This window comes from Anguilla anguilla, chromosome 11, assembly GCF_013347855.1.
Source record: "Anguilla anguilla isolate fAngAng1 chromosome 11, fAngAng1.pri, whole genome shotgun sequence".
NCBI lineage: Eukaryota > Metazoa > Chordata > Actinopteri > Anguilliformes > Anguillidae > Anguilla > Anguilla anguilla.
In genome coordinates this window covers 8,531,546-8,544,907 of record NC_049211.1, presented here as the reverse complement: position 1 = coordinate 8,544,907, position 13,362 = coordinate 8,531,546, and the positions used below count along the sequence as shown (strand labels likewise).

Below are 13,362 nucleotides of genomic sequence, written 5' to 3'. Positions count from 1 at the left end.
AATTGCTCTTTTAATGAAAAACATGGCAGCCAGTATCGAATTCAACATCCACAAGCTCGCCTACCCCCAGTTTTTAATTTAAAAACGTTATTATTTATTAAAGATCTGTTTTGTGAGTTCAGCTCTCGGGTGGCTGTCCACATGATTACGTTATAAAAATATAAATATAAAAATATGGTAATATAAAAAAATATATATATATATATAATGAAAAAAAATTTCATTTATGACAGCATAAGGTTTAAACACATATGACAAGCATGTTGTCTGATCTGGGAATTTTTGGATATATATAACCAAAGCATATTATTTTTTCATCTGCATTTAGAGAAAGCCCCTCTCTGGTCACTGAGGAGAACTGGGAGATCACTGGTCAGCGTTTTCTCAGCCTATGTCGGCAACATCGGCACATTCTTCATCTTATAAAACACCCTCCAAGGAAGCTTTTCATCTTGACCCTAAATCTAAATGGGTCAACACAAGATGCCACAACTTCAGGTGTGCACTGAAATGAGTTTTACCTGTTTTCATTGCATAATGCTTTTGTGCACATTATGTGTGGGAGGATGTGTGTGTGTGGGGGGGGGGGGGGGGGGGGGGGGGTCATGTGGGCGCATATGGGACTGTATGTGTGTGTGTGCGCGCATATAAAAGGTGGTCACACATGCATGACTACATATCTATGTGCGGTTGGTGAAGTACACAAAAAAAATTATTTTAGTTGAGCTATGATGCATGGAACTGTATCATAACTGGTGAAGAGTCCATTTGAGCTGAAAGTGGCATCACTCAAATGGCTGATGCCCACAGACTCTCTTGCATTTCAGAACAGAATTTACAATCCAGGCTTTTACTGAAATTACGAGTTTGTGTGCTTCAGCGTTCAGAGACTGACACCACAAAGAGCTCAGTAAGTGGCCATAAACGTTTTGTTGTGGATTCACTGCCCAGAAGAGAATGCAAGGATTCATTTATGCACCAAAATGTCCTCCATTCATTTACGGAATGAGCGAGCTAACAATTAACAAACCTGTTCACTGTATCGTCTCCTTGCCTACCCACACAGAAGACCTGAGACTGTGCTACCTTTCACAGAACATTAAATTAGCACAAGGATGTTTCGTCTAAACTCAGGTTTGGTCATTTAAAAAGAGATTTGATTAGCTGAACATAATGAGTCACATTTCATTCCCCAGATACAGCAATGCTTCTTGTACGCATGGCTGTTTCTGTGCACGGTTTATACAGCCAGTTATGCACGCAGACTCTGACCGAATAGCCTCCAGTAAGTTCAGTGCATCGAAGGACATGTGCCTTGTTTCGAACGCCTATGGCATAAACCTAAAGGCAATATGGAACAAGAAACCATGCTGGAGGCCCAAAAAGAAACAGCCGTTATTTAGGACATTACAACCAGGATGTAGCTAGCATTAGCCCACGCAAATGTTGCAATTTCAACTATTTCAAGGCTTTTCCTCATAATCCACCACAAATTAATCCCTGCTTGGACCACGGTTCTTAGTTTTTTTTAAGGCTCTATCCTGACATGTCAGATAAGGGGACTTCCATTTTTCTGCTTAAGATAACATTTCCGGACAACGCATGGTCCACTGGGACTGTGCGATGTAAAATTGGAATATCTTATATAAGACAAATTATCACTGAAAAGTATGTTGTCAGCCTGATTATCTCTCTATCCATCTGTGCTATTCTTCTGGAAGGACTTGGGCTATAGGAAGGTTTTGGGGGAGTTGGGTTGTTGGTTGAGTTTGTAAGACCATCTATTGATGAATAATGAATATTAATTCATCTCAAGTTATATAACTGAGTTAACTTAATCAGATATATATTTTGTATGAGAAATTCCTGAAGAATGGAATGCCACATCATTAACACCTTACTTCACTAATGGTAAAAAACAACAACATTTAATGCAAATATTTGCTATCCATTGGTAAAACTGTGGTAGAGATGTTCAATTTAAACTCAACTCATAACAGAACTATACTGTTGACAACATGTTCTCATTTGTTGGACTTTTTCCACTTTAGCAATGTTGTTCTATATTTCTCTCTTTTCATTTTACAGGCAATGATTAAAAGAATTTTCCTCTTTTACTATAAGAGGAGTATGCAGTATTTCTCTTTTATCTTTCTTAAAGAAATAAATCAGGTAGTATTTAAATTTCTCATTAACATACATGTGCACATTATGGCATATAAAATATGGAATGCAATACTGTATTTTGCTCGACCCAGGCCTACTTTTTAAGTTTACTAATAATTTTCTCTGATGCCATACTTCTGGATTCTTATGTATTCCCTAGCAATAAGCCTTCATCTGGCAAGTGCTCATGGGATATGTTGACAGCCCAGTGTCTGTGTTTCAGCGGCTCGTCTGTAGGAGTCCTGCTGGCCGAGCGGACGCGAAATACTGCCTGAAAGGACCAATCAGATCAAGGAAAAGAACAGCAGCTGTTCTCTCGGATGAGTGGAACAACATTACATCAGACCTGCGTGAGCCTCTTCCCCGACGCACAAAAGTCGGGAGGAGCCAAGACGTAGCCGCCAAAGGCACTTTAACGACCTACTAATTAATCCCCCCCTGCACAATATCTTCCGCCCAAAGCACCCAGAGCCCGAATGCTCTGCAGGGAATCGGGGCCCTGCCACCCACCGAATGCAAAAGGGAAGATTATCTCCCTCTCTCCAGATCAACTACCCAGAGAGTGCTATTAGACAACCCACGAGAAGATTTCTAGGCTGTGTTTCCTATGAATTATTGACCACGGCTGTATGTATATGATGTGCGCGGAAAAAACATTATCCGCTACTAAGAGCACACAGGTCCTTCCCCACTTGTTCGTTTAGATGGTTTTTCTTTTTTTTTTTTTTTTTTTTTTTAATGCAATGTGAGATCTGAGGTTTTTTTGTGGACTGGGGGGGGGGGGGGGGGGGGGATGGAGAGTGCATCTCGCCGCTTTGAAGCAGTCCAGTTAGCGAGAATCTCTGAGACTGAGCGATCTGATGCTTTGTGGCGGCGGTATTGATTAAAGGAGAGCGCGCTGTGTGAACAGAGAGGGCGTTAGATTTCCCCTCCCCCCCGCCGGGCTCAGCGGGGGGTACGCGAGGCTCGGTACGACCGCGTCTTCACTTTTTACGGGGGGGGGGGGGGGGGGGGGGGGGCGGTTTTGTCTCGTCTCGTTTACTTACGCTCGTTTCGAACAAAGCTACCTCATTAATATTTCACGCCACGGCTATTGACTCCCGAGGAATACACATTTCATAGCTGCAAATTAATTAAGTGCCATTTTATTTTTGCAATACGGCTTCCAAATAAGGCAACCAAATCAATAGCGCATCTCTCAAAACTACAGAACTAAAAGGAAGCCCCAATTGCTCCACCGACTTTTATTTCAGATGATACTATAATAGTCGACTGTTTGCATGTGTCGACATTCTGAACCCAATATAATCACAAGAAAACTAAATTTTTTTTTTTTAAGTTTCAAAAAATAGACTAGCCAAGGGTCGTACAGGACGTTCCACTTAACAAACGAGGTTCACCGCCTCTCGCATTTCATCGAGTTAATGGAGGCTGCACACACACACACACACACACACAGTGCATGTACGTACACTGGAAAGCAAACGAGACATTTAGGTCCCCGCACTCCCGTCTGTGTGTCGCACACACAGTGTAGTATGTGGTCCTGCTCCATTTTCTCTCCTTCTCGATGTGCCCAGCTATGTAATCAGCAGGCCGTAATGGTGTGGTGAGCAAACGGGACTGCCGTGACCGGAGGGGGGGGGGGGGGGCGGTCCGACCGAGCTGAAGGCCTCTTCCACTTCCTTCACAGTTTGAGACGGGTCTTCAATTTTACCCCTTGCGGCAGAAAGCGGCGAATGTTTTTTTTTTTCACGCCGCGTAAGGCCCCCGGAGAGCCGGAGCTCAGAGACACGACAAGTCCTCGTTTCGCTACAAATTAGGTTAATGATGCTCGGGAGAGATATGTGGTGAATCACCCTCATAATTGCTATGGGAGAAGAAGAAGAAGAAGAAAAAGAAAAAAAAAAGCGAGCGAGCGAGCGAAATGCACATAACTGAGCACTTGATGTTTTCATCACGAGTCTTGCGTCCTGGCGTTGGAATTAAACGAAAATGGCGTCCCCGGCCCACTTTCTGTAACCTTCACCCATTTCGGCACGGCACCCAGACTTTCTTCTTTGATTAACAGTTGAGAGAAAGATCAGCTGTGACCGTATTTCCCCATTGACACTTCTGGGCAGGGAAGGAACACAATGATTAATGGGTTAGGAGGGCATCATAGTGAGAAGGGGACGTATATATTGTATGTCAGGCTACATTCACATTACAGGCCTTAATGGTCAATTTCGATTTTTTTGCTTGGATTCGATCTTTTTGCATCGAGTGTTCACATTAAGGTTTGTAAGTGGCCCATATCTGACATAAGCATGAAAGGACCTTCGCCCTGAAAGAACCACATGTGCGCATTAATAACAAAAAACACTGAGAAACAGGCATCTACATCTGTGCAGTGTAGTGGGACGTTAAAAAAAAAAACACCTGAATTCAAAAATGACGTGGTCGCCTGGCTACAGTTCAGATGTGTATCCAATCAAGGACCACATATAGAAGTGGCCCAAAGCCTGAAATCTGAAAGTAGCTTTATTGTTCTACAACAGGGAGGCCCAACCCTGTTCCTGTTTGCCAATGTATTATGAAGTACTGAAATATACTTTCTGATCCGGATAATGTTATAATACTTCAATATACTGTAGTATGTTCCACTTCCTTAAGGGATTTGTCACAGAGTAATTTGTAAGGGATTTTTTTTAAGTACAGTATGTACTGATGGAAAGACTTGGTCAAGAAAAACAGAGAAGCAACCGTCCCAACCCACCGAGTAAACCTATCCATGCATTGGTCAACTCCGTACCAAAGGACGAGACACTCAATTGAGAATTAAAATAATTTCAAAGGCTGAGTTGTCTTCGCCTGAAGAATAGAGAGAGGGTTCCAAAGGACTTGAATCCAACTCCAACTAAGTCCTCAAATCAGATGTGAACTGACTTGACAAAGCTTCTAGCACCACGTTCTTCACCACACCTGGTCTTGATATTACCTAGGCATATGGAAGCTGTCATGCACCCTATCACATAATTGAAACAACCCCCTGATATTCCATCCCAGCAGTCAGGCAGAGTGAAAGAACTCAAGTCGACGCACTGAAGCTGTTGCCGAATTCCAGCGCAGATCTAGAGCCCCCACATTCCACATCGATGCAAAACATGAAACAGACTGCGATAAATTACACACAAACGCCTGGACTGAAGTACCTACTCACCACGTTCTTCTGGATCTAGGCAGCCATTGAGATGAATAAAATGGACCTAGGCTCACAAGCCAAGATATAAAATCCATATACTTAAAACAGTGAACTATAAAAAAGCAGCAACCTGAACAATTATGAGAAAGTTTTGACTTGTTGAGCATCTAAATCTAGGTAACACTTTTAAAAATGTTTTATTTATTTTATTGTCACAGTATAGTATTATTTATGTCATGGTCAGTAAGTAAGACAAAACAAAAGCATTTTCATTCAATTCCATTTCACAAGCAAAAAGACAGGGAATCAATACTGCTTATCCTCTGGTCCTACTTCATTCATTTTCTCAATGCATGTCAGTCAAATTTTCCCCCCCTTTCCTGAAGTGCTCCCATGGCTTTTGATTATTCAAACACAATGATGAGACAAGGGTGGAAACGTTACACGACCTTTGTTGGTTTTTATGGAGCAAAAAAAATCTCCACAGTGCAATCTATTCCATTGGGAGCGATGGTGCTGTCGGATGTATGCCCTGTATTTACTGGTAAAGATTTGAAGGACACAACACGGACCCAAAGGGATTCTAAAGCCGTAGACACTTCAATTAGTCTTTATACACACATGACAAAATACTGACACAAGCAGGGTGTCAGCAGATCGCCTCAGTATGACGAGTAACAGTGACATAGCCGTCTATTCCTCATCAGTGGCCACACAAACAGCAATGGCACAACGTGAAAAGGAGAAAAAGGCTCTACTTTTCGTAATGCAGCGCGCCTTAGAGAGCTAAGCCCTGACTCAAGCGCCCACTTCCACTGCTTAGCTTAATCTGGGGTTCTGAAAATGGATTTAAGACAGTGAAAGACCAGATGCAACCAAGTTTTTATTGGGAACCAAAATATCTGTTGTTGCATTCGACTGCATGTTTATCCAAAAAAGGACACCCCACCCCCCTACCACCTACCCCAACCCCCACTCCACAACATTAAAACAAGCTTGGCTTTATAGGAATGCTTGAATATGCTTCAGAATTTCACAGAGGCCAAGTGCTTCAGTCAAAATGTGTCACCGCCCATTCCGCCACGTTATACCGACTGTGAAGATGAGCGGGTCGCTCAGCACACCGCAACCACCTGGCGTAGAACGAAACGGGGTGCGCGACCTGCACCCCATTTCGTTCTTGAATCGAGCCCCCCAATTCCTCTCGACCCCTTCCAAGGGGAGAGACCGGAAGCTACTGTACTTTCCAAAAACTTCAATAAACGTAGCCAGTTTCCATTCTGATTTATAGTGGGGGAAGGGGGGGGGGGGGGGGGGGGGGGAGGGTTTCTCCCCCACAGCCATTAACCAAGGCTGAGGCGAAACTGAACAACATGACACATTTCAGACCTTTACAAAAAAAAAAACCTTCTTATACAATGATCACAACTGAGTTAAAATCAAGAAGTTTTCGAAAAGCACTCGGCTGGCTCGTGTCACATATCTTTTCAATAATCTAAATAGATGTAAGTGTTTGTTGAGTGACAAAGAAATCTGAATGTCAAAAGAAGATTAATTAAATTGTAAAATCGTTTGATATTTTGAAAATCTGAATATTTCCAGTCATGTTGTCAGAGTAATGCTTTAGGCTAAATAATTCAGACCAATCTCATCACGATCTTTATAATTATCTATATAAAACAACCCTGTTAATGTTGCTGTTCCAGTGGTAATTGATAAAAACATAACTGCTGTAACAGAAAGGCATTTCATGTCACAGATTATGACAACAAAAAATGTATATATTTTATTTCAATAGAGATTAAAGAACGAAATCTTTGGATAACAACTTACAAAAGACACCACGCTTTTACTAGTAAAAACTAAGACAGAGTTATGAAAGGGAGTAAGTTAAAGTAATTAATGAAATAACCACCTGATTGTATAATCGTCTGTATTGTGGCTACAAAGTATTTTCAAAGGTGTGTACATTGCCACAGTGTTATAAACCGTGTATTTTCCATTGTCCTACATTTCTGTGTGCCTGAAGACAAATTTGTTTTCCTATATTACTATCGCGTTTCTTTATTTGTATTTGTGTGTGTGAGTGCGCGCGCGCGTGTGCGTGTCGCACTTTTTTTTCTATAGATGATAGAGGAGCTATTTGCCCAGACTGATGTGCCATCATCATTGCTGCTCGTTTAATATTTTTTCGCGTGCATTTGGCGACCTCCAGTGTTCAGAAAATTAATAGTAAGCACCGTATGTACTTGAAACTGAGAAATTTATCACATTGTTCGTTCCTATTAACCAAATTATCGGAGATAAATACACAAAAAATACATAGCAGTACGGATGAGCCATTAACATATTTTCTAAACGCATGCTTAATCATCCGACTTATTTATTACTCGCCTACATGACAACTAGCTCCAATACAGTCATGCAAAGCAACTCATTTCATGGCGTAGTGGGAAAAAACTATGAGAAACGTTTTGCTATATGAGCTTATATACGCGCAACTGATGCTACTTAATGATGATGCGTCCGATCTAGCCTTTACATTTCTTGGTGACGCATTAAAATCTTATTTGACATTGTGTTTTTCACTACTCGAGAAACAAAATAGCCTAAAAAACTAAAGTCGGAATCTTACCTGCGTGCAACAATCCGTTTTATCCACATTTTCTCGAAAATAATTCCGAATCAGTCCTTTAGATATCCTCCCATTTATGCACGTTCCCACAATTGTCGTTAGTCGCACATGAAAACAGTTAAGTTAAATACCTTATTCCAGGCATCAATAATGCTAGCATTCTGAGCTTCTGCTCCTCAGAATATTGGGCATGAATTACTCCGAAAACGCTGCTGGTCCTCCCACAACGCACAAATGTCGAACAGAGATGAGACAAAATAACTGGATCATATGGATATCATGATGTGTTTTCTCTCAGTGGCCGGGGTTGCTTTATGATTTAATTGAAATCAGTGAATGAAGGCATCCGAAGTAGTCCCCTCCAGGTGCTCTTCCTTAAGTTATTCAATATAAGGTGTCTTCTGTCCATTGGTTTGTGTCGATCAAACTTTAGGTTAATTCAAAATGAACAGACGAATTCCTCTGCCAAGTCCGAAAAAGCCACGAAAAATGACAAAGCGACAAGGTGAACCGTCGACATCCCCTGTGGCTTCAGCTTTGAAAATTACCACGCACTTCAAGATAATTATTCAAAGACAGTATAATAAAACACACGCGGAAATGTTTGGTGTACGTTAAACTAAAAGCTTAAAAATAAATGACCAGAAATTTTCAGTCCAGGGTGTATTTTAAAGCAGACTCGATTCCTACATTTCGCATGTTCTTGAATTATATAAAAAAAGAAGCTTATAAACAATGACAAACAAACAAAAAGAAGCGACAGTGAGTCTAGTTCTGTATGTTTTGTAGAATCAGTTTCGCAGAGGCAAACTGCCTTTCGTTTTATGAGAAAGAGGGGGAAATCATGCACTTATCAATCGGAGAGAGTGCAATGTTATCACCCCGCGCTGCATCTTGCTGCCTCTCTCTGCTTCTCTCCGACTCACTAACAACCTGCCAGCCCGGCTTCGCCTGACACTCCTGTGACGTCATTTTAAAGTAAAATATGTAATATCGTTAGATCCCCACGCAAGTTGAAACTACCACCTTCTCCTACACCCTCGACACACACTCCTGCACACGGACCCACAAAAAAAATAAATAAATAAAAATCACACATTCCCTCAACACTTTGAAACTCACGCACCCGTGACACGAGCTCAGCTTATTAATAAACTAGGAGCCACCTGACAACTTGGAAATTGCTCACAGAAACCTCAATCTAATTCCTACACAAAGGAAGCAAATTCTTTCATATCTCAAGATTGCTAGCTTTGCTTTGTGCCAGACTGCTGTTTCGTCGCGACACTGAATTCATTTTTGTCTATAATCGGATCGCGATGCTAACATGGTTTTCCCATTTCCTTTTATCTTGAGAGAGCAATTACAGTAAGTAGTCTTTTGTTTTTTATATAACGTTGCATAAACCTCATTTTGCCATAATCTAAAAGTCAATTCTTCAAATCACTTCATTGTTTTTTTCATAATCATACTCGTTCTTAAATATTTTAGAGACTCAGGTAGGAATTGACCGGCAACCATTGATATTTTATGAAGACTCCAGATGTACAGCTACAGAACAGAGGGAGGTTTTGCTTGATGGATCCAATGGCATGAATTCTTCACTTCACGAGTGAAACAACTAAAGAGACACATTCATCACAAGAATCCACCTGCTAATTGAGCAGACAACATATCGGTGGCCTTTTTTTCAGTTGGCCAGGGTAACGTTGCTCAACAAAACCAATTAATCTGGCCACAGCACAGATGCGCGCAGTCTCGTTCTAAAAGCAGCGCTCGTGTCTTGTTGTACATGAAACTAGAAGCAAAACAATGAGCTTGTTGATACTCCAAGCATGAATAATGGCTTGCCTCCCAAGCAGTATTGAAGGCAAAGTTTAGAACTTTTGAATCCATTGCATTTTAGATTCCAGTCAGAAAGAAATCCTGTATACTTACTCAATTAGAATGGGTTAACATGTCTATAGTGAAAGGTGACATGTCCCAACCTAGATTTACAAGGCTGGGGCAAATAACACTGGTCTTGTATGTAGCTGTACGGTATGTAGCATTGAGATGAGTGCACCATTGTGTTTGTACAAGTATGTTTTAAGTAATAAATTATAAATAAATTCTGGATAGCGGTTTAGCATTTTTGTTTGCCATTGGTATGATTAGTGGTTATTCATAGCTCAACCCCCAACCCCCCCCCCCCCCCCCCCCCACCACCAAAAAAAAAAAAAATAATATAACAATTTCCCCAGCATAATGTTTGTGGATCGACGATTACATTGTACTTCATACATTACGTTGTACATTGTATAAGTTAATTCATCTGAGATGTGATGTCACACAGATGATGATCAGTTCACTGAAGAGTTGAAAAAAACAGAAAACAATTAACATTTTATCTGGAGAAAAACTGTGACATCAATATTGTGGAGGCTGAACTAATATTGGGCACTGTCATTCACCATCTGAGCTGTTCATTGTCAACAAGTTCATTTAGCCGGCAACAGATTCACAGAGTTCTTATCAGGAAAACTGAAAATCAAATTTTTAGCGGGCCTGCTTATTTTTTATTTTTATTAATTTTTTTCTATGGATGAGATGTGATGTGGGAAGACTTTTACAAAATATGAAAACAGGGTTGAACTGCTTATCTACCTAAGCAGACAGTGCTGGTTCAATTTTTGGGCGTTTTTGTTTTTGCCTCTCACCAGACTGTACGCTCAACAGGTAAAATCAGCCATGTCCAGCAACCTCTCTCGCTAATCAGGTTGTGTTGCACTTCTGCAAAGATCAATATCACCCAAGACTCTCACGTCGTGAATGACACTGTACACTGATCAGCTTGATACCGAAACCATTCAATCAATGTCCAAAATTTATACAAACAATTTATCTTCAAAACCCCATTACATTACATTACATTTATTTAGCAGACAATTTTATCCAAAGCGGTGTACAAAAGTGTATATCATGGTCATTGGAATAACTGCAAAACACAGGTTTGATAAGGTACAATACTCATTTCGTACAGCTATTTATAGCCAAGAATACAGTTCAGTTCACGCCGTGAACATTATACTGACCTAACTTATGCCAAGTCAAACTAGGGGGAGAACAAGCTAAAATATCAGGACGGAAATACAAATGACAAAAAGTGCTGGAATGGGGGTAAATGTAACAGGAGTGCCATGAAAGGGGCGATTGTAAATCATGTGTAAATCATGTGTAAATGGGATGAACTATTTGCTTTCCTTCTTAGTGTTATAGCCAAGCGTGTCAAAAGGAATGTGCACCAAAAGAATATTTTATGAAGGGGCCGTCTTGTAAAAGTAGAAAGGACAAACCCTGTAATTGCTGATGATTGTCTTTGTCAAAACAAGACAAATGCAATGCAGTGTTTGTCTGTGAAATCTCCCCCTGAAGATCAGAGTTAGAACCATTTGTCCTCTCCCAGATATTAAACAAAGGAAGAAACACAGTCTCTGCTCCAGGTCTCATTAGGGACTAAGGGGTTTTCCGTGGCTCCAATTGAAATACATAAATTTGGCAACCAGTTTGAGTTCTCGATAAAAATTTTTTTTTAAAAGATCACTTTTCTCCTGCCCTTCCATGTGCCATGCGTCTCCCTGGGTGAGAACACAATTTTTCCTCAGTACAAAAATCCCCTTTTTGCCCCCCAAGTGCATTTAATTGCCATTACAGCGAGTGGTTGATGGCGAATCCACCCCCCCTCGAAAATGAGATGGCCTTGGACAAGGAAGGGACTGCTTTTATAAAAATAAAAATTAAAAATTAAAAAAAATGTTTCCTGAGCAATATTGAGCGAAAAGTACCCATAAACCCCCTCTCATTAAAACATCACTGCCTTTTGCTAGAGCCGGTGTGTCCGGGAGAAGAACAGATACGCCTCCGCGAACAGCCGTCAGGAGATCCTGGGCAGATTGAGGCCGCCGTCTGTGAGAGGCGAGTACGGTGGAAAGAAAAGCGGTTCCCTGCCGATCTGTCACAGGCTTCCCCCTGTTGTCAGTTAGCTTTTGTTGTGTGCGTGTGCGTGTGTGTAGCAGTCGTAGTGCTCGCGTCGAGAAATCGTAATTAAATACCTGCTGTGGAAATGGCTTTTTACGACCACCGGTGGACATGTGGACGGAGTGAAAGGATTTCGGGGGGGGGGAGGGGGGGGAGCCTGTGAGCTCCAGTCGGAAGCTTCAAGATTACATCATTTTCTCAGGGAAGATGCCTTCAGTTTGATCCTTTCACATGTGAACTTGCTTGTGGCAAGCTTTTGCTAATAAGGGGAGAAACAGAGGAGACGAGCAGCTAATATACAGCAGGGAAACTGTCCCTGCGTTGAGAGGAAGACATAAAGGTAGGTTAAATAAAAAATTTTAAAAACTCTGAACCCCTTCAAAAAAAATTCAAAAGATCACAGAGCTAGCACACACATACACACAAAAGCTTGAGAGAGAACGTGGAAATAACAGCCCTGTTACTCTTTGATTCAGCTTTGGCACGTGTCAGAACAGCATGGCCCTTTGCGTCTGTAGAAGACATACAGCCAACTATAACTGTAAAACAGGAGCTATATCTGCATGACACAGTAGTGGATTATTCTGATAGTGTAACAATTCAGTTTTAATGGGAAAATGTCTTCTGGACGTCATAAGAGTATTTCTGTAAAGTTGGTATTGTTTTGTCCAAATGCCTGAGGATATCACAAAATAAATGTGTTTTAATGAAATCGTAAGCATTCACAAGAGCGAAAAATCCCTTCTCAGTTCTCTTCATCTGTTGATTCAACAGTTCTTGGATTCCTCAGAGTATTTGATTAAATCATTTTTATGGACGTATAAACAACAATGGGCTTAATTGCCTTGATTCAATCATAATTTTTTATAAACTTTGACTCAAATGCAAATGTTGGCTTTTGTCTTCAGAGACAGTGAGTTTGATCAGTTCATTTTTTTGCCATTGCTGAATTTGATTCACAGTTTAATGAAAAGTATTTGCAAAGTTAAATTCAAATGCTGACTGCTCCCAGTAGTAAATGAATGACTGAGTGGTAGAGATGTGACCTGCATCGTTATGATGCAGATTCCTTTTCTCAGTCAAAAAAAAAAAAAAAAAACAATCAAGCAAACTGAATTTTTATTCATGTTTTTAAAACGTGACCATTTATGCAGTCACTCGGTGAAATACAAAATGTTCAGTGTTAAATGAACTATGAAGAAGTACCATTTCACTGATGAAGTACATTTCATTTCTATTGGCCTCATTTAAACTCCTTGGGTCCTATATTGACAGCGCAAACAGTCTCTTTCCTGAATCTCATGTGAGAAAAACACAAGCATGCTAGCATGAGGTCACAGGCTGGCACTAATCCCTGATA

The 13,362-nt window shown here is 40.8% G+C and overlaps 1 protein-coding gene across 1 annotated transcript in view; it reads right to left on the bottom strand.

Annotated features, from left to right (window-relative positions):
• ajap1 (adherens junctions associated protein 1) overlaps nucleotides 1-8,969 on the bottom strand; it is a 50,121-nt gene extending 41,152 nt beyond the window's left edge. The window contains exon 1 of the mRNA XM_035380570.1: nucleotides 7,986-8,969. Within this exon, the coding sequence (XP_035236461.1) occupies nucleotides 7,986-8,014 (29 nt within the window). The 5' untranslated portion in view covers nucleotides 8,015-8,969. The remainder of the gene's footprint in view (nucleotides 1-7,985) is intronic.
• Between the last annotated feature and the right edge of the window lie 4,393 nt (nucleotides 8,970-13,362).